This window comes from Amblyomma mixtum, chromosome 8 (genome assembly GCF_055824585.1).
Source record: "Amblyomma mixtum isolate Tamu chromosome 8, ASM5582458v1, whole genome shotgun sequence".
Taxonomy (NCBI): domain Eukaryota; kingdom Metazoa; phylum Arthropoda; class Arachnida; order Ixodida; family Ixodidae; genus Amblyomma; species Amblyomma mixtum.
Window position 1 is genome coordinate 21,078,609 of NC_143019.1, and position 21,960 is coordinate 21,100,568.

Here is a 21,960-nt window from a genome sequence, read left to right on the forward strand (position 1 = left end):
GGCTATGAGTGACGCCGAAGTGAAGGGGGCTCCGGAAATTTCGATCACCTGGGGCTCTTTAACGTGCACTCACACCGCGCAGTACACGGGCCTCTAGGTTTTCGCCTCCATCGAAATTCGACCGCCGCGGCCGGGATCGAACCCGCGTCTTTCGGGTCAGCAGTTGAGCGCCATAACCACTGAGCCATCGCGGCGGCCCATAACGAAGCAGGTTCGGCGTCAGCCGTAAGGTGTAAATACTCATCTTCGGAAATTCTCCCGATAACATATAATTGCTGATCTCATCACTCAGGTTAAACGTTAACTATCCCACGCTAAGCCTTGACGTCATGTAATCTACACAAGTGCAGCCAGCATATGGCAGCTAATGGGGCAGAAAGCAAGGATTGAAGACTGTGAAGTATGACAGAGAGGCTTTTTGCCATCGGGCCCACCGCGGTTCTACCATCGCAGGGGAAGGCGCCAGAGAAAAAGTCGACGGAGAGACAGGCAGTGGGATCAACTCCAGGAAGCGGCACGGCGGCCACCACCCCGACCACGGTCTCGACGACGACGCTCAAGCCTGGCTTCCCTGCCGTGGAGGACGAGCCCCTCCCTCCCGTGGTCCAACCCAAGACTCGGAAGCCGCTGCCGACCAAGAGGAGCACCCGGCAGAGCACCACCACTACAACCAGTGAGGCAGGCCAAGAGCAGCACATGACGTTTGTAATGAGATCAAGTGGTTGCGTGCGGAGTTTCAAATCGCGGAGCTGCACTTCACCTACGAGGGACGTGGTAGTGGAGGGCCATGGATTCACAGCGACCACGTGGAGTGGCATCGCACAGCGCAAGGGAGTTTTTGCACCTCATCTCCGTTTAAATTGGGGGTCTATAAACATGTCTGGCAGAGGGCCGGATTGCAGATTTGTCGAGTTGATGAGGGTCGGAAAAGAAATAAAGAATGAACCAAAAATGAATGCCGCAATAATGAACAATGACAGGCCTGAGGTATAATTATACCTCAGGCCTGTCATTATTCATTATTCTGTTTGTTTCACTTTTAACACTTGTATTTAACTTGCCATGCCATTAGGCAACAATAGCGTTTTGTATCAGTCAGAACAATATGCAACTAAGCACTAGATTCGACAATTGTATTTATTGTCAAGCAATGTTGAATCCTTTTTTTTCTTTCAAGAAATATGTTCCTAATATCTGTTTGGTAGAAAGTGGTGTTTTGTGGAAACAAGTACGTTAAATCCTGAAGTTGACGTGGTACCCCAGTTGAGTTATCACTCAAGTCACGATATCCCACCACCACATATTTCAGGCACGTTGCAATTTTTGAGAAGAGCCAGGAAGGAAAGAATGCTACTAAAAGAGGCCATGCGCGCAGCATGCTTTTCAAGACCTCTCGGCGCAAAGTAGGTCATATTCCTTCCTGTTGTGTTCAAACTTCTGCCGCTCGGATGTAAACCGTCGAAGGGCTGCATCGCCGAAACAAATGGTACGTCAACAAATATACAGTACCTATCCCCTTTTTGTATACTGCTCTGTGCGTACCTTTTAGGTCTGTCACGGAAAATATTGTAACAGACTTCTCAAATTGTGATTATAAAATTGCGGAAACGTTCAATATCATTTGATCACAAACGGCTGTAACTCCCGGCTGTTGTAGACATAACCTGCTGCCTTTAAGCATGCCTGATGTTTCTTCGAAAAACTGCCTCCAGGCGTTGCCGATCTCCTTGTGCTGTTGGCATTGAAATTTACGTTTTCTGGTATTAAACGGTACGTGCCAGGCCAGCGATAAGGGAAGTTGCAGGACGAATACTTTTTTTTGTTGTTTGACTAATAATCGTGAAAAATGTTATGATGATAAAAGTAGCGGTGCTATTCTCACAGGTTTTACACCAACAGACTTCTTGTAGAGGTTCAGCATAGTCTACGTTGTATCTCGTGCAATTCATTAGGACTGGCAAAGATGAAGTAGCGTGATGGCCTAACCAATATCTCTGTAAACAAGGGAAGGGGAGAGGGGCTCGTTATAAATATGACAGAAGCCAACAGCCACAGAAACCAAGGGTCACAGGGGAATTTTTAATTTATTTATTCATTTTGTGCTGTTGATCAATTTAGAATATTACTGAATATGTTATCGCTTAAAGCTAATTGATTAGAAAAGCAGAAGAAAAAACAACCACATGCCGCCGCATGGGGTTGGTTTCTGTGGCTGTTGGCTTCTGCAATATCTCTGTACTTATTCTCGTCTACGATGACCTCGGTGCAGCCACCCGAACGCCCCTGGTGTGCACCATGGGTGGCAGCGCCACTGCCTTCACCTCGTACCCGGCGCCTGGCGTGTGCAGCTACGTGTTCTTCACGCACGTTCTCGTCTCCAACGGGAAGCTGCGAGGTTCCGAAGGTGGCGGCGCCTGGCGGAACTTTGTGCGCATGCTCAGGGGCGAAGAGTTCGCCGACTACCCCGGCGGCGTGTCCTTCGACGCGCGGTCAGTGCGCAGAGCACGTCTGTGCTAATCATTCACTTGGCTATAACCTATAACCTATAATACTTTGTTACTTGCTCTATTTTTTTCATTTACTACTTGTTACTATAAGTAGCCGTGTGTAACACAAATGGTGTTTCATAATCAGATCTAATAGGTGCGCCTTTTGGAACTAAAATTTGTATTGATGTTTTTAGGCTTCTGACAGGGATCCTGATGAAGTGGTGATTGAGCTGTACTTCAGTGCGTTGGAACCTCTTCCTTGCTGCGTAGGAGCTTCTAGCCTAAGTTATCATCTGAAAATTTGAGCAATTACTAAACTTTAAGCTTTAATGTCATGCAGGCACGTTGCCCCCGCATCCTTGGACGACGATATGGTCAAGCAGGAACTGGGAGACCTGGCCTCCAACAATATCAAGCACTACGGCATCCTCAACGTTGTCACTCGCGCCAGCCACATAGCGCTCTTGGTGGCCAACGTTGGTCCTGTGCTCGCGGTGAGGACGGCGGGAAAAAAAAGCACGAAGCACTCATTCCTTGCCTCTTGAGGAGTTCTGTGAGGTTTAGTGAGTGGAAGTAAATTCTGGTGAATGGTGGTCGGGTTCCTGGTTTCAGTTCGATGTAAAATGCCTTTAGCCGAAGGTACCTTCCCTTAGGACAGACGCGTCTCTGTCTTTGACAACTAACCCAGTTTTGAAGAACAGCAGGTAGCATTGTAACGTATTGCCGTAAAGGCCTTCTGAGTGACAGGTGCGTCCTTGTACAAAGGAAAGAACGCTAGAACACGTTTGGGTGTGTTTCGGGCTGACCACCGCGATCTCTAGTGAAAACATTTGGTTTAAAACGGTCTGGATGTAAGCATATGTACAGTTAAACTAATAGGATTTCATCGTCATTTTTTGCCTTCCTGGTCGCAGCTGCTTTGGGAGCTGCGAAGTACAGAATTCCGTCGTTCTAGACATGCGTTTTGCTATTTGTACCTTTCGGCTGCATTGCAGACACTGAGGAAGCTTCAGGAAGGCGACCGTTCCAGGCACATTGTGGTGGCGGCGGGACTTTGGAACTACAATGACACCGCAGCATGGACCATCTACCAGGCGCAGTTCCGGCTCCTCGCCAGGTATGCGAGTGGACGAAAAATGCGTGGGAACACACGTTGTCAGCTTGTATGTCCTAATACTGTTCCCATTTTTAACAGAAACATAAACTACGCGACAGTGGTAGCTCTACTTGAGAAAACAGACGCATCACGAAGAGCGCAGACGAGCCGGAAAAGGCATACGCTATTCAAGAATTGCACTAGAAGCTTGCAGTATAGACTGCCAGGTATCTACCGCGGCGACTTAGTGGCCATGGCGGTAGTCTCTTAAGTCTAAGGTTTCAAGATCGGTCACGGCCCTGGTGCCTACATATTGGCGGAGGCGAAATTATAAAACGATGGGCCTCCACTACAGTGGGCGACAAGATGGCTTTGTATTAACTGCTTGTATCGCACTTCGTAGGTTCAAAATTTATCTACACCAACAGATCTGTAGGGTAGTTCATTCAAGAACTTAATATTTTTTGTCCATAAAACTTGTGGCCAATGCGCATACTTAAGTTTCATCTGTTTTTACACAACTGCTTCTTATGCATCTTATCTGCTAAATATGTTTGGTTTGGTTTATTGGGTTTAACGTCCCAAAGCGACTAAGGCTATGAGAGACGCCGTAGTGGAGGGCTCCGGAAATTTCGACCACCTGGGGTTCTTTAACGTGCACTGACATCGCACAGTACACGGGCCTCTAGAATTTCTCCTCCAAAGAAATTCTAGCGGCCGCAGCCGGGATCGAACCCGCGTCTTTTTGGTCAGCAGCCGTGCACCATAACCGCTGAGCCACCGCGGCGGCTAGATAGATATGTTTATGTGCTTGCTAAGACTTTATGCGAAGCAACAGTGTGCTGTTGTTTCTTCGGTGCGATGAACTTACAAATTTATCGATAAGATCTGGTACAGTATGCATTTGTTCTTCCTGACCCACAAACTGACGCTACCATGTGCTACCATGGAAAAAGAGTTTTTTTTTTTTCCTTAAACGTCAGTTTTCATGGCAACTGGCTTTTACGCAGTTCTTTTTAGGGGTTATTAAAAGTAAACATTAGTCTTTTCATTAACTCTCCCGAATAGACATTTTTGACTAGAAGGAACTGCAGTACATTTTAACGGCACATTCCAGGAGGATAAGAAATCGCTGGGTGGTCGGTTCTTCTAGTGAAGTGCAGCTGAACGAATGGGAGTAAGGGATGAACAGTACTGCGCACTTTGGACGCTGCCCTAATACGAGAGATTTATTTGAAGGCGAAAGCCTTTAATGCCTCATCGTTGTCGACAGAAGGTTGCCAGCAGAGGTGTCACGCTTTTCGGTGGGTCGAAAATGTTATGACGTCAGTGTGCGGATTCGAAGTAATGAGGTCACCCACGGATGCCTGACGACCCCTTTTGGAGCACACGACAACTAATAAAATAGCTGTCGTCCGCTCCGACAGGGGGCGTAAGGCGTCCGTGGGTGACCACATTACATACCTCATTACTGCGAACAGAGCCATGGATACAACCGAACTCATCGAAGCAGAGAGAGAGAGTCGTGCTAAAGAAGCAGTCAGAGTTTGCAGTCAAAGTGTAGTTGTAATGTGTAATCAAAGTGTGTAGTCAAATAAAGCACTAGTACAGCACAAACAGTCTCGCAGTCAATGCCAAACAGTGCGCCAGGAAAGGCTTTCGCCTTGCAGCACTTTAGAGAGCCAAAGTGCCCCCTGATTTTTTTTGTTCTGCTTTGCAACAATTGCGCAGCTTCGACATCGACGTATTGATCTCCATCAGCAGCGTGCAGACAATGGAGACAGACAAGCAGTGCGTAGCCGCTCCGCCCACCGTCTGGAATACAACCAGCGCCGCCTACCTGGGCTTCGTGAGTGGGAATAAGAGGCGCAATGCGTACGGCGCGAGACCCAAATATCAAGCAGGGTTAGGAGCATGATTTGGGTGAGCGCGGTGCAGTCTTCGATTATTCACGCATTGGCATTTAGACCTTTATGGTGTCGTATGTTTATAAACATCCGAAGACTGTGGTAATATCGTGAAGTATTCTCGAAGCATGCATTTAATTATTCCTTGTCCAGTTCCCTATGTTCTGTACTTCTACTATGGCACACCTAGTTCTGTAATACCTTGACACTGCTTAGTTTCGTGGTGCAATGACTTCAGCACGTCTGCAGTGCTGCTGAAGCAGCCAACTGCACCATCCGACAACGGTTACATCTACAAGGTAGTGAGACTAGCTTGTTGTGGAATGCGCTGCGTGTCGTCGTGGCCACTACGTTTCTGCGCTAAAAAATCGACAGCAAAAATGACAGTGCAACGACACCTGTGTTTGCGTTTTCGGCAGTCTACATCCCAAGCATTATGTGACGTGCGCCTGTTTTTGGGTGTAGGAACTACGCCATATAGATTAGAGGGCACAAAGCATTTGCCTTATGACATAGCTAGTCCTGCTCGTGGTCTAACTATAACACAATTAAACCGGCCTTTCGCTGTGGTTTTAGACTGGCTGCGCCTGTATGCACCTCGCCACGCAGGCTGTAGTCAGCTGCGTTTTAGGTGCTGCAGCACAACGTGAATGGTAATGGTATGCATCGACAGCAACGCACGTGTCAATACAAATCTCCTTTCTTGTTTTTGAATTGAGCCTGTAACTCAAGCTAAGCCTTGGACACATTCCTTTTGCTTGCAGGACAAGCACGCGACCCTACTCCAGGCGTCGGAACCGTACCCGCGCCAGGATCTCTACGTGGGCCTGTCGTTCGAGATGGGCGTCTTGCTGTACCGGCTGCAAGATCCCTCGACGCCGCTTGAAAGCACGGCCTACGCTCCGTGCTCCCAGTTCACGCTGGTCGGGTACGAACAGGTGCGTGGGCAAAGGTTACATCCGGCCGCGATGCGCTGCGCAGAAGGACACCCCATTTCCATCCCTATGCTTGAAATCCAGAACGTCTTAAACCATGCGTAACAGAAATGTGAAACGATGAACAAAGAGTTACAAGTGAGCTTGCGCATAGTTCTTCACGGATGCGTCATTTCAGCCCATGTACACTTGCACAGTGCAAGGCTGGCCGCAAGGATGAACAGGTGTGTAATAGTTCCCTTGTGTCCCTGAATGCCCCTCATAAAGATCCCCTTGTGAACAGAGCTTCCTGAGGCGCTAAATGTGCTGAGAATGCTGATACATTGCACGATTCCAAGGCATCTAATTTTTTTCGCAACATCCTTCGTTGCTATGCTTCGAAAATGCCGTGTGGCGTTCTGCGTTATATCCCTGCATAAATTTAGCACAGCGGCACAATGACAGTGCAGACGTACCCCGGAGAACTGTGCAGTTGCACAGTATGGAGCAAGGTAGGGCGCACAGCTGCTAACGAGCGTGCTCAGAAGGTATACATGAATTAGGAACACGACTACGCTAGTACATCTCAACTATGATAAAACCCTCTATTGTTTTACAGCGCGACGGAAGATTGGGCTCTCAGTTCTTGTTAGCGGTATGCACGTCCTTGTTCACGGGACGTGACGATTGAAAGCAGTAAATGCGCGACAAGTATAAACTACCACCACATGCACCTGTGAACTGCACAGAACTGACTCGAATGGAATGTTGTAGCGATATGGCTGTGTACCTTGTCTTCCACAAAAGAGACCTTTGTTGTTGCGTGCAGGTCTGTGACCCGAATGTGACGCTGAGGCGAATGGACCGTCTTGATGTGGAGTACGGAGCGACATCGACGTCTGTTTTGTTCTACGACAGCTGGGAGACTATCAAGCGAAAGGTACAGGACGCGCTTGACATGTAGAGCGTTCTTGACGGCATTTTTATTTATTTTCCTTGGGTACCACGTCGCCCCCATGTTTCTTTGGTAAAAAATCAAGAGCAAAATGCCAATGTATGACAACTGCGTTTGCGTTTCAGCAAAATGCATTCTTGTTGTTATGCGACGTGCGCCTGTTGTTGCTTGTCCTGCATCCTTGCATATGAGAAAATTATACGCTGTAAGCCATGAGAGGAACTATGTTACGGGGGTTAGTCACTTTGAGGACAAAATACGCCTATACTATTAGCACATAAAACCGCAACCATTACTCTCCGAGATTCTTAATAACCAGCTGCAGTACCTCTGAAAATTCGTCGTGAATACTGTGGTGCGGGCGGTCTTATGTTATTTATCCATTATGTGAACGAGCGATAAAAAAACAAGGAAATTTACAACGATCATCGCTTTTTTTAGGGTTCTACGTCCGTAGAGTCGCACTTTGAGCAGAAACTCAGGAATTACACCGAAGACGTCTACCAGGGTGGGGGTTATGCTTTCATGATAAACTCACGACCGAAGCGACTCTCTATCGCGGTTCGTGACATGCAGAGCAGAAGTTATCGTGGACGACGTCCCGCAAACGTTTGTGCAACAAAAATGACAGCTTGTATCTTTGAAGTTCTGAAAAAGTAACCTTTCGCAACGAAAAAAAAAATAGTTGTGAATACCCACAGTATTTGACTGCACATACGGAATTTACATCGAGTCCAGCGCAGGAATTGAGCTTTCAGCTAACACGCACCGAAGTTGAGTTCGCAGTCTCTATAGCCATATATAAAAATACAACGAGCCATATGGAATCAAACGCGGTCTATGCGCTACAAACATGGGAGAGTCGACACTGACGATTACAACGAACAAGTCCCCCTTGCACCAGACTTTCGGGTTCCTTTCAGTCTCGCGTTTCGGAAGCCCTGGCTTCTGCCTGTAGGTGACGTTCTTGAGTGGCTCTAGTCAGGCTGCTTCGATGTCCACTTCGTTGTTTTGAGTGATAGAAACTGCGCCATTTTGGGTCACCGGCTCAAATTTGCGGAGAATGAACTTCATTTACTTCGAAATGTCCTCGTTGCGTCGTGTGGCTTGAGGATTGTCTGATACGTCTGCCGCGTATAAGACTATCTTTAGGCAGGCATCTAAAGTTTTCCTGTTTATGCAACAGCTGCACGCAATCGTTATTAAATCAAATGGCGTCTGCTAAGTAAACAGTGCTTGTTACTACCCTAATTGCATGGAAGAAGCCCAAAATTATATGATACATTTGTGTCTGACAATATAATCTTGGAGACAGGGACATACGATTTCGCCAATGCTATTAACCGCCTGTTTACAGGGGGTATTTCGAGGCCTGAATTGGGAACAGCTGGGGATGAGTTAACGGAGAATACCTAAGTAATCTGCGATTCGCTGACGACATTGTCTTTCTAAGTCACTAAGGAGATCAGCAGCAAAGCATGATCAGTGAGTTAGGAAGGCAGAGCAGGACGGTGGGTCTAAGAATTAACATGCAGAAAACCAAAGTAATGTTCAACAGTCTAGCAATGGAAAAACAATTCAGAAATGGTAGCTAAGTGCTGAAGTGGTATGGGAATAGGTTTACTTAGGTCAGGTTGTGACCGCTGATCCGGATTATGAGAGGCAAAAAACTAGAAGAATAAGAATGGTATGGAGCGCATATGGCAGGCTCTGTCAGATTATGAATGACCATTCACCAGTAACCCTCAAGTAAAATGTATACAACAGCTGTATGTTACCGGTACTCACATTTATGGGGAAGAAACATGGAGGCTAACGAAAGGGGTTCGGCGAGCTATGGAAAGAAAAATGATAGGTGTAACTTAAGCGACCGGAAGCGGGCGGAGTAGGTGAGGGAACAAACGCGGATTAATGACATCCTAGTCGAAATAAAGAGGAAGAAATGGGCTTGGGCAGGGCATGTAATGCGAAGGCAATATAGCCGCTGGTTCTTAAGGGTAACGGAGTGGATTCCAAGAGAAGACAAGCGTAGCAGGGGGCAGCAGAAAGTTAGGCGGGCGGATGAGATTAAGAAGTTTGCGGGGATACGGTACCCGCAGCTGGCAAAGGCGACAGGGTTAACTGCAGAGACATGAGAGAGGCCGTTGCCCTGCAGTGGGTGTAGTAAGGCTGATGATGATGATGATGGTTCACTTAAATAAAAGAACTTGACGCAGTAGTTTTATTCCGCCTCTTTGTTTGCGGAACCAAAATGCGACCTTTCACAATGGCAGCCAAAAGTTGCAAAGCTCTGTCTCGAAGTTGAGATAGTCGCGTATTTGCTAGATGGACGCTGAAAACAGAAGCCGTAAACAGAGCGCGGCCCTCTTGTGGCAGGTGGACAATGTGAAGAGGCTTCAGCTGCGCAAGAACATTGCCTGGATGCTCTTCGACACGCACCTCTCTGACGTCACCTGGAACTGCACGGCGCCCGACGAGCGAGAGAAGCGGCTCAGGGAGTACGTGGCCACCTTCGGATGACGTCTTCCGTAGCCCTCCGCAGGAAAAAGGGCGAATACTAATATATATATAAATAAATAACTCTCGTACACTACGCGCGTATTTTGGGGCGCATCCGAACCGAACCCACAACTGTTTCATCTTGGATTTGAGCCCGAACCGCAACGATTAAAGGTATCCTTTCTGAACTGTTCGGGAAACGGTGCAGTCCACATTTAAGGCGAAAGCCTTTAAGGCCTCGCCGTTGTCGACAGAAGGTTGTCAGCAGAGGTGTCCCGATTTTTCTAGTAAGGCCACAAAAGAAATCTTTGTGCACGTTTGGATTCGAACCACCATCCTTCCGTTCCGCAGCCGAGCGTGCTAATGCTACGCTACTTCCTGCCAACACATATGTAGTTCTCCTTGTCTAGGACGCTGGAGAGTGTTTGCAGAAAGGCGTCGAATCAGGCAGATGCCTCCCAAACGCCCTCCAGTGTCTCCAGCATTTAAGATTCGCAAACAATTGTGTACCTAATTATCATCTTAACCACACATCAGTGACAAAAGCAGACACACCGCGCTAAACGCTTTCGCCTCATTGACCTTTAGGTCAACAAAGTGCCCCCCAGAATTTCTGGCGACCCACCCGACATGTTTTTTTTTTGTGGAGGGGGGGGGGGGGGGATGAGGGGCTAGGATGATAAGCAGTGTGATGCGTTGTCGGAGCTGCAAACACAATTTTGAGTCATTTGAGAAAGTTGGAATTAAGCACTACGCATGTTCCCAGAGTGTGCACTAAGCAACCCATTAACATATCTAGTGTGTAGCGGTATTTTAAGCGTAAGCGGGATTGGGAGAGAGAGAGAGAGAAAATTTTTATTTTTCAGCAGAAGTCCGAGCCTTCTCGACAGGGAGAGACGAGGCCCCAGTTGGTTCAGTAAGAAGCGAGGCACTGGAAGACAGAGCATGTCGGCGACAGTGTGGGTGAATAACTATCGGTACGGGTCTTATTTTTTTATTATTATTTATTTGTTATTTATTTTAATTATCAAATACTGCCAACTGCCTCTTAGCAGTCAAAGCAGGAGTGGATACATTGTTCTTGAACAATTGCTAAGGTGAGTTTAACAGCGGCAAAGAAAGAAAACATGCTATTGACAATGAGCAGCATAGCATAGTGGGCGAGTTGGTATTGCATCTTTAAGGAACGAAACAGCGCAACTAAAACGAAGGACCAAGAAAAAGAGAGACAGCGCGTGTTCGTGTCTCTCTTTTTCTTGGTCCTTCGTTTTAGTTGCGCTGTTTCGTTCCTTAAAGATGACAATGAGCCACGAAGGAATGTGCACAATCAAAAAATAGAAAAAAAAGAAAGAAGGAATACACTTTGAAAGGCGGACGGCAAAGCAAGAAGCGCTGTAAATAAATACTTGCTGCATGATAGATAAGGTGACACAGCCGTAACAAAAGATTCAACTGAGGGCATGTCAGCTACCTCATAGGGTAAGGCGTTCCACTCGGCTGTGGTTCGAGGAAAGAATGATGAACGGTAGGCGTTAGTTTTAACCTGCGGCATTGCAATTGTTTTGCTGTGCTTGCCTCTCGTTTTCCAGATAGCAAATTTGATTTCTTCGAAGAGCTACAGAGCTGTCACTAACACACGTGCGGCCATTCTTTTTAATCCTAAAGGCTGCAAGAATTTCACGTGCGACCTGATCGCGAGTTCTGCTTAGAATATTGCTAAGCACTGTCTCACACTCCCAATCTTTACAGCGGGGAGGCCAATTTGATTCCCCCTCCTCCGTTCTCTAGCGATTTCTCATGCTCCCGTGCCCTGTCAATGATGCAACGTCCCGTCTGGCCTATGTAGACCCTTCCACATGTCAGTGGGATTTCATTCACCACGCTGACAGCGCAGGAAACAACAGACTTGTCATGCCTCTTATCGCAGTCGGGTTTCTTCTTTTGCCCGATCTGTGACTACAACCAACACAGCTTTATGGGTGCGGAGAACACGACAGGTACAGTGTTTGTCAAAAGTATACAGCCCCAGGGGTTTGCTTCTGAGCTCCGAAGTGCGGCACCTCTTGCATACTCAGGGACTCTTTCACGAAGGCGGGAAGAACTTAAGTGCACATGCTTCCCAAGCTTAGGACTATCAAATGTGCTCAAAAGCTCCGCTGCACGATTTGAAAGCAAAGCCCTTGGGCTGTATATTGTTGACAAATTCTGTACGTCGTAGCGGCTTGCCACGTTTTTAAAGCTGTGAACCACTCGGTGTATGTGGGGGAGCAGTTGTGGTCGCCTTGTTTGCAGCTTGCTATCAGGGTTCTTCTTCCCTTTCATTTTTTGAAGGAGGGCATTACGAAGGCTGCATTACTGATAACTTTCGCCGCATGAACAGCGTCCGCGAGGCGACGAACAAGAGGCAGCTGGTATTGGGGGCGTTGTCGGCTTGACGACCGGCAAGAAAAAAAAAGGGGGGGGGGGGGGGGGAGAGCAAGCAAAAAGCGATAAGAGCGCGCATTCCGAGGGGCGGAAAAAGTCAGATCGTGCACACCACCGAGCTAAGACTGGACGCCTGGAGTGATGCCTCCTGAAATCTGGCAGTACACTGTGGTAGGCTTCTCCGTGGAGCTCGACTGGAAGCCCCTACGCTTCGTAAAACCCATTCCGCTCCACAGAGTATGCGGCGTCTGTGGACTGCTGCGGAAGAGGACCGCGTTTCTTCCGTGCGCACACACTCTGTGCGAGGCTTGCTACGAGCAGTGCGCCCAGGACGACGCCATTGTGTGTCCGCTGGACGGACATCGCTGTGACGAGGATGACGTCGAACTGAACGAGTTCCCCGTCGAGGAGCTGCTGAAAAGAAAGGCAAGTGCGAAAAAAGGAATGACTCTGTCTTTTGTGCAACTGTTCTGCGAATGTAGACCCTTGTTATAGAGGGCCTTTAATGAGCCCTGTGAGACGCTGGTGTCATTTTCTAGAGGCTTAGGGATATCATGCATGAAGTTTGAGTTTGAAGAAGGAAGCGACAAATTCCCGAAAGCTAGAGGTGCGCGTTCATGGAGAGCTTTAAACCTGATTAAAAGTGAGGCTACATGCAAAGCAGATGCGCTCGAACGTAAAAGGCGTAACTAACGCGGTAGGGTACCACAACGCTAAATGCAGAGGTCGTGGGTTCGGAATGCACTGGCGGCATTTGGTTGTCGATTCATTTCCGTTCTGTTGAATTATGTGATCTTTTATTGACCAACAGTGATCGACACCATTACTGAAAAAAATTCCCCTGATATTATGCGTTCTCAGTAATGCTTTGAACTGACGCAGCTGATGTTGGGAGAAATATCGAGCGTGAACGCCTCGCACAATGCGTCCTTAACCTCTCCGCCGGCATGTACGGTCGAAAAATTTAGCAAGTAACCATCGTTAAAATGTCTTTGTGGTAACTTAACTCTGAGCAATTTGAGGCCAGCCCTTGGCTTCAACGGAAGCTCGTACAGAACGGTCTTGCCTTCGTAGGTGGCGCGCTTGCGGCTAGGGGGCGCATCTTGCGGTGACATCTTGGCGCGCAGGTCGCGTGAGCTGCGCTGGTCACGTGATGGGCTTCAACTCCGACGCCAATCGCGCTAGAAGTGAACCGCTAAGAGTCGAGCTGTAAAATGTACCCCCTTCTGCTCATGCTGATTTCAAAGATTGTTTTGCATCTTTCGCATCAATTGTAATGCCGGTTCTTTTTCGACTGTCTAAATTGAAAATCACGAACGTTCTGATAATCCCTCGGCATTCGCCAAAGCGCTTGGTTTCCAAAAGCCTGAACGTAAGTTACAAAAATAGTGCAGCAGAATTTTGTGTTTGTCTCGATCTTAGCGTTGTAAAAGCGCTGTGCGCTTTGTCACTTGCAGGTCCAATGCTGGAATAAGGAAAGTAACTGCGGGGAAGTACTGCCTGCATCCAAGATCGTCCAGCACTTCCATCGAGAATGCGGATACCATTCCATCTGCTGCCCCAAATGCTCGGCCGTTGTTCTTTGCAGCGACGTCTGCAGGCATTTTAGATCGGACTGCTGCACCACTGCTACGCCTGCTGCACCCGAGTGCGGAGGGGAGGCCAGCTGCAGAAACGGTGCGGCGCTTCTGGCATCGTTCAATCAAAGCTTAGAAGGACGGGCAGACGAAATGAAAGCACTTCTTGAGCGTCTTCTCGTCGGAAGCGGCGCCAATAGTGATCGGCTCAGTGAAGTTGTTCACGGCGTGAACAACTGCCAAGAAGCACTGAGTGAACTGCGGAGCGGTATTAACGCTCTGAATGACACCATGGGACGAGAAGTGGTCCAAGGAAGGACAGAACAAAGGGAGACTCAGAAAAAATGCTTCGATGAAATAACAGGGTTTAGGAAGGATACGAGGGAACGTTGGGTTGCCAACAGCGAGGGTATGGTAATTCTTTTCAACCGCCTGGATAGACTGGAAAAAGCAGTGATAGGCGAGTCGAAAGAAGCGGCCGGGGAGATCCTTGAAAAGGCTTCCCAGATTTTAGGTGGAATAAAGGAGGTTAAGGAAGGCATGACCGAAAGAAAGAATGCAGGAGACTGCAGCGACGGAGTGTTGGGACACAGTGAAAGGCAGGTGAGGCGCTGCGAGTTTTTCGTGAAAAACTTCCAATCCCTCCGAGAAAAAGCTTTTAAGGATGGGTGGTCCCAGTACAAAGGAGATAAAGTATATCTATGCGGCTATTATATGTCACCTGGATTGCTACTCATTCAAAATGCAACGGGAAAAATGTCACTCCATGCTTGGTTCTGTTTGTACAGTGGTGCCATGGACGACGCTCTTCAGTGGCCGTTAAAGCCAACAATAAAACTGTCCGTTGTGCACCCAAATGGAGGGGCGGAACGTGAGCTCATATACTACTTTTCTGGTAATGATCCTGTTTGTCAAAAGCCGGTAGCATCAGACGATTCTGCGGGACTTCATACCACAATTGCGATTGACCTCGATGATATCATCAGTGACGGCTACGTGAAAGATGACCAGATCAGGGTGAGATTCGAGGTGCTGCCCTGATTATCCCCGGGCCGAGAACAGGGGGGGGGGGGGGGGGAAGACAGCTTAGACGCATTTATGCGCGTGCACCTGGCAGCAGTTTTTGTTAAGCTCCAGATTTCACACCGTGACCAATAAAGAACGCTGCTCGTTCATTGCTGCCTCTGACATGCCCCTGCTTGTGTTTATTGCCTAGAACTGAAATATTGTAATGAGACAACTCGCACAATTAGTGTGAACGGCCGGTCTTTGTTCAAGCGGTGCTGCTCAGCAGGCCAGCGTTCGCAAGCGCGCTCCCGATAATGATGATGTCCTCGGGCTGAATGGCACATACCCACGGCGGGGGATTGGCCGAGCTTCGTCAGCTTCGTCTTCTATCTTCTTCGTATCCTTCGTCGGCGCTAGCCGCTGGGGCAGAAAACCCCAACTCTCTTTATTACATATATATAAAAGATCACTGTTCTAGGCTCTCAGACGCGGAATTTTGAAATCTAAAAATTATGTTGTAGCAGGATTTCCGGGGAAAGGAACTTAGCGACAGATAGCCAAAATGCCGGTCCGAGCTTCGGTCATCCAGCCAGCGATCTCGCGCCGCGCGCTAGCGGAGCGGCGGCCGCCGCTGCTCATCTTCCTCTTGTGGGAATCTGGCTTTCCGCCGTCGCCTTTGCGCGGCTGTGCCGGCCGCCCGCGTTGTTTCTCCTCTTTCCCTTGCTCCCGCCTCAGGCGGTGGAGAGGCGGCTGGGTGACTAATCACTGTCATTTAGCCACAGCTCCGCCCCGGCTCCCCAAGGGCCTTTGCCATTGGCGCCTTTTGGCGGGAATCCGGGACCCGTTTTGGCGGCCGCGGATCCCGCGACCGTCCGAGCGGGGCCCCGAGAGAGAGATCCCTCCGAGACAGCGTAAGGTGCGTACGTTACTGTGTTTGTCCGTGCCGGCCTCTGCCGTTCGGACCAGTGCATACTCGAGCTCGCCCGCACGTGTCCTCTGACCTGCAGCGGCTCGAGCCTGTCCAGCGGGGTCCAGCGACCTCAGACAGGCGTACCTTGCGTTGAATGCCCACTCTCTCTCGCAACCGGCCCAACGGTCGACACGAGAGAGAGATCACAGCACTGCCGCGGGGACATTCTCCTGCAGCGGCGTGCTAGCGGTGCGCATTACTCAAGTCGCTTCGTGCGCGCAGCGGAGCCTTGCTCCTCGCGCGCCCCCGGGACGGGGTGACTATTGAGTGTGTGTGTATCAGCTGGAGGACGATGTGAATAAACATCTCCTTTGTGAACTTGGAGGCCTATTTCTTTGCGGCGAATCGCTCTCCTCCCAGCGGAGGTTGAGTGCGCTGCAGCGGTGTCCCAGTGTGTGTGTGGTGACGGCTGATCGGGGCCCTTGGCTCGCGCGAAGCTCGAACCCGCGGTGGGTGGTGGCCTGTGTCCACTTAGAAACCCACAACTGGCGCCCAACGTGCTAAGTCATTGGCGCTTACGCCTTTGATGGCACATCAGCCGAGCAGGTCGCCTTGCCGATCACGCTTGCGCACCATGTCTACCCCCAGCGGGGCACTCGGCAGCTACATGTCGGCTCCCTACGGAGTTGTAGCGTCGTTTGATCCGCTGGCTGCTGTTCCTTCGAATAGCTAGACACCGTGGTTGGCCGCGGCCCCCATTGGGGTTTACGGCGGCACAACCCAAAATGTCGACCACGCGGCTCCCATTGGAGCTGTATCGGGAGCACCCTGCGGTGCATCCGCTGGTCACATGCCTCAGCTGTGCATGCTTTCCGTCCAGTGCGAAAGCAGTTCGTGTCACGCTGCCGCAACCGGCAGTTTCGAACAGCAGCAGCCGTGCCCCGCGAGCAGTCAAGTCTGCTCTGGGAACGGCGAGGCGCTGGCCCGGTTCCCTGCGGAAACCGCGCCGCTCAACGAACTAGGAGCCTTGCCTCCCTCGTTCGTGCAGCCCGCCCAAGCCTCCACTGAGGCAGGGGTGCAGTGCGCTCAGTTGGCTGATGCGGCTCCGCGAGCCTGCGGGTCGGCTGGCGCGCTGGGCTCTCCTGATACAGCATTACGACTTTTCCGTGCAGTGTCGAAAGGGGAGCACAAACGTGGTAGCTGACGCGCTATCCCGTGCCCACTCGCCAGCGGCGCCTTGACGCCTGTAGGCGGAGGGGGCGAAACAGCGGACGAGCCGCCGGGCGGCAAGGAGGGGGAACCCGCAAACGGGTTAACCCATTCCGCTAACCAGGCGAGCAGCGCTTCGCAAAGCGGACGAGAGGCAAAGCTCTTCGTGAGCGCCTCGGAGGTGCCGACGCGAACGGAAATTTTGGCTGCAAACCTGAGTGGGGACGAGACCATGCTCCCCTCTGGGATGACTGGAATCGTTTTCAGCCGTAAGAGCTACTGAAAGCCCAGCAAAATGACCCCTTTTGTCGCGAGGTGAGCGACGGTCTCAGGGAGACGGAGCGCCGTGACGCTACTTGTATTGTAGCGGGCGCAGGGGGGCAGAAGCCAGCGTGTGTCGCGGCGAACCCCGGGGAGTCATATTTGCTGGACCATGACGGGCTCGTGCTGAAGTACATAGCCACCGATGACGAGTCCATCGACCCGTTCTAGGTGGTTATCCCCAAAAGTCTGAGAGGCGCACTTTTGCGATTCTCTCATGACGAACCACTGGCCGGTCATCTGAGTGGCTCCAAAGTTTTCGCGAAACTGAGTCATTCGGTGACGTAGCCCGGCATGAAGCGTGACATTTTCCGCTATTGCCGTTCCTGCCATGTCTGCCAAGCGGTGAAGTCACGAGGCGGCAAGCCGCCTGGAATGATGAAACCGATTGACAGTGTGCGTCCGTGGCAGATGGCCACCTGCGATTTGATGGGGCCTTTCCCCAGGAGCAAGGAGGGGTTCATAGACCTGAAGGCCTACGCGTCACGGTCTGACGAGCTTGCGCCGGTACCCATTGGTATCAAAGGCAAGCGCAAAGGCACAACTGGTGCTGCGGAACGCAAGCGTACGGAGCACCGGTACAATCTGAGGCAACGGTCACCGGTGTGATTTATGCCGGACGGCGGACTTTTCCGCAACCGAAGGCACGCAGCCTCAGCTAGCTGGCGAGCTTTCTCGTCAGGCCCTACCCAGGTGAAGCACGGTGTGTTATTTTTTGTTGTTTTGGCAGCATGCTCAGTTCCAGCCTTGTGTGTTTATCTATTTATTTATTTGTTTTGTTTTAGTCAGTTTCTAGCCACTTTCGTTTCCCCGCTTGTTCGTCTGTTTTCGTTCTAACGTACCAGACTTGTACATAGGCAAACTTCAGCCAGCTCGTGCTTGCTCTTATCTTCAAGAAGAAAACGATGGGTGTCGTTTGTACAGCGCGCCTTTTCTCATTTCCGGCCCGACTGTGGGTGGTTGGCTCGTTAAGGAGCCGTGTGTCGCGGTGCGAGTTTTGTGCGGCCCGTATGGACGGGAAGTTGGCGGGGCGTTTGGGGCGATGGGTTGCGATGGGGGGGCGGAAAGTGCACCCTTTGACCCTCGCCGCGGCGCCTCTGGGCGCTTCTGATGGGGGGGGTCGTTGTCGCCGACCAGCGTCCGCGCACTTGCCGGTGTATGCGTGGTTGCGGCTGTGACTGTGTGCGCGCGTAACCATGAGCCAAGGCGACGCCTGTGAGTTGTGCCGTTGTGTCCTTCTGCGTGAGCGCGAGGATGAGAAGGACCCCTCGCTGTGGCCAAGGTTACACATCTGGACGCCGCCGAACGTCCTCGCCGGTTTCAGCCGGCGTGAAAGGGGTGCACTAACTTTCTTGTGCCCGAACGTAATGTCGTGTCCAAGGGCGCGAGGTCAGTGCTCTGCCGCGGCCCCGTCGTCATCAACGCACCCTACATCAACGGAAAGAAGACCGCCATCAGTCGTCGGGCCTCCCAACCCGTTCAACTTGAAGTCTGCGAGCGGTGAGTCGCCGACAGGCCCACTGGGCCGCGCCACCGAACTTTGAGGCTGGCATCCACCTGTAACATAGTTGTACAGTTGTATTCACATCTTCTTGGGTACCGTGTATATTATCTGCAAGCTGTTTTGATTTACTGAAGCGTATGGCAGTGTTTGTTTGTTTGCCTTGTTTTTCCTTTGTTTTTTTACATTGTTCTGGCTGGAACTGAAGTGTAGCTGGTTTTTTTTTTGTGTATTCATTTCTTTATTTTGGAACTGAAGTGTAGTTTTTTTGTGTATTGATTTCTTTATTTTGGCCGCGTGCTTTGCCGATGGGTAGGAGGGCATTTAAGGAGAGGGGGATGTGGGAATCTGGCTTTCCGCCGTCGCCTTTGCGCGGCTGTGCCGGCCGCCCGCGTTGTTTCTCCTCTTTCCCTTGCTCCCGCCTCAGGCGGTGGAGAGGCGGCTGGGTGACTAATCACTGTCATTTAGCCACAGCTCCGCCCCGGCTCCCCAAGGGCCTTTGCCATTGGCGCCTTTTGGCGGGAATCCGGGACCCGTTTTGGCGGCCGCGGATCCCGCGACCGTCCGAGCGGGGCCCCGAGAGAGAGATCCCTCCGAGACAGCGTAAGGTGCGTACGTTACTGTGTTTGTCCGTGCCGGCCTCTGCCGTTCGGACCAGTGCATACTCGAGCTCGCCCGCACGTGTCCTCTGACCTGCAGCGGCTCGAGCCTGTCCAGCGGGGTCCAGCGACCTCAGACAGGCGTACCTTGCGTTGAATGCCCACTCTCTCTCGCAACCGGCCCAACGGTCGACACGAGAGAGAGATCACAGCACTGCCGCGGGGACATTCTCCTGCAGCGGCGTGCTAGCGGTGCGCATTACTCAAGTCGCTTCGTGCGCGCAGCGGAGCCTTGCTCCTCGCGCGCCCCCGGGACGGGGTGACTATTGAGTGTGTGTGTATCAGCTGGAGGACGATGTGAATAAACATCTCCTTTGTGAACTTGGAGGCCTATTTCTTTGCGGCGAATCGCTCTCCTCCCAGCGGAGGTTGAGTGCGCTGCAGCGGTGTCCCAGTGTGTGTGTGGTGACGGCTGATCGGGGCCCTTGGCTCGCGCGAAGCTCGAACCCGCGGTGGGTGGTGGCCTGTGTCCACTTAGAAACCCACACTCTTTACAATCACCCCCGGGCTGAAGGCGAAGCCATCCTGGCGAGTCAGGGAGACAACACACACGGGTCATAGTACGGCTTCAGGCGTGACACATGAACAGTCTCGCGGCTGCGTCGGCGTTGATCTGTGGAGGGTGTCACCGGGTCGACAATGTAGTTGACCGGGGAAGTGCGCTCTACGATGCGGTAAGGTCCGTGGTACTTGGGGAGAAGTTTGGACGAAAGGCCAGGTGAGGTAGACGGCACGTGAAGCCAGACGAGAGAGCCGGGTAGAAAACTGTCATCAGTGTGGCTTGTGTCGAAACGGAATTTTTGACGCCCCTGCTCGCCGGATGTTAACGACCGAGCGAGCTGACGGCACTCCTCGGCATGCTTGGACGCCTCCGAAAGAGTGGTGCACTCGGACACGTCGGGCCGGTAAGGAAGTACTGTGTCGAGTGGTGAGGAAGGTTCGCGCCCGCAGAGGAGAAAAAATGGCGAGAAGCCGGTGGTGGTCTGCGTGGCGGTGTTGTAGGCGTAGGTGATGAACGGCAGGATCCTGTCCCAGTCGGAGTGGTCGGAAGACACGTACATCGACAGCATATCGCCCAAGGTGCGGTTAAACCGTTCCGTCAAACCGTTAGTCTGAGGATGGTAGGCCGTGGCGGTATGGTGAGTGATCTTACACTGTTTGAGAAGAGATTCCACGACCTCGGACAGAAAAACGCGCCCACGGTCGCTCAGCAGTTCTCGAGGCGCTCCATGGCGAAGAATGAAGTGATGCAAGATGAAAGAGGCAACGTGTGGTGCCGTAGCAGCAGGAAGAGCCGCGGTTTCGGCGTAACGCGTGAGGTGGTCGACGGCTACAATAACCCAGCGGTTGCCAGCAGCAGTGTAAGGAAGGGGGCCGTAGAGGTCAATTCCAACTCTGTCAAAAGGACGGAAAAGGCAAGGGAGAGGCTGCATCTGGCCGACTGAGTGGTGAGGGGCCGGCTTGCGACGTTGACAGTCAGGGCACGAGCGGACGTATTTGCGGACGTAGGTGGACATACCGCGCCAATAATAGCGGAGACGGAGTCGCGTGTATGTTTTAAAGGCGCCGGAATGAGCAGACTGCGGGTCGTTGTGAAACAGGGCGCAGAATGTCGACCGCAGATGGGCAGGGACGACAAGCAACCACTTCCTGCCGGTAGGGACGTAGTTGCGGCGGTACAATAGACCATCACGAATGGCGAAGTGAGCAGCCTGGCGGCGGAGGGCACGAGGCACGGGTGCCGCCGAGGAATTTGAGAGAAAACGTACAAGCGAAGATATCCAGGGGTCCTTATTTTGCTCGCTGCCCATGGTATCTGTTGAAAACGACAGCGAAGCGCAACCGGTTGGCGAGTGGCAGACAACGTCTGGCGGCAGTGTAGAGCGGGACAATGCGTCGGCGTCGTTATGTTTTCGGCCGGAGCGATAGATGACACGGATATCATACTCCTGTAGGCGTAGGGCCCAGCGAGCGAGGCGGCCTGTAGGGTCTTTCAAGGAGGCCAGCCAGCACAGGGAATGATGGTCCGTGACGATATCGAAAGGGCGGCCATAAACGTAAGGGCGAAACTTTCCGATCGCCCAAACAATCGCCAAGCATTCCTTCTCGGTTACTGAGTAGTTGGATTCCGCTTTTGTTCGTGCACGGCTCGCGTAGGCAACGACATACTCGGGAAATCCGGGTTTACGTTGCGTAAGGACAGCGCCGAGGCCAACGCCACTGGCATCGGTGTGAATTTCAGTGGGAGCAGTGGGGTCGAAGTGGCGTAAAATGGGAGGCGCTGTGAGCAGCCGGCGTAAGGTGATGAAGGCGTCGTCGCAGTCAGGTGACCAATCGGACAGGTTGTTGGCGCCCCGAAGAAGTTTCGTAAGTGGTGCGATGATAGAGGCAAAATTTCGGACGAAACGTCGGAAATAAGAACACAGGCCGAGAAAGCTGCGAAGTTCCTTCTGAGTCGACGGCTTGGGGAACTCAGCGACGGCACGAAGTT

At 51.4% G+C, this 21,960-nt stretch overlaps 2 protein-coding genes across 2 annotated transcripts; both read left to right on the plus strand.

Annotated features, from left to right (window-relative positions):
• The first annotated feature begins 402 nt into the window (after positions 1 to 402).
• LOC149331626 (uncharacterized) lies at positions 403 to 9,881 on the plus strand. The gene is made up of 8 exons (XM_089557381.1): positions 403 to 673; positions 2,270 to 2,489; positions 2,830 to 2,983; positions 3,485 to 3,606; positions 5,317 to 5,434; positions 6,257 to 6,430; positions 7,236 to 7,346; positions 9,738 to 9,881. Exons 1-8 carry the CDS (start codon positions 403 to 405, stop codon positions 9,879 to 9,881), a joined length of 1,314 nt encoding a protein of 437 aa, XP_089413507.1.
• Positions 9,882 to 12,425: 2,544 nt separating this feature from the next.
• Positions 12,426 to 14,910, plus strand: LOC149331627 (uncharacterized). Its single transcript, XM_089555530.1, has 2 exons — positions 12,426 to 12,710; positions 13,742 to 14,910. Exons 1-2 carry the CDS (start codon positions 12,426 to 12,428, stop codon positions 14,900 to 14,902), a joined length of 1,446 nt encoding a protein of 481 aa, XP_089411656.1. The 3' UTR covers positions 14,903 to 14,910.
• The last annotated feature ends 7,050 nt before the right edge of the window (positions 14,911 to 21,960 follow it).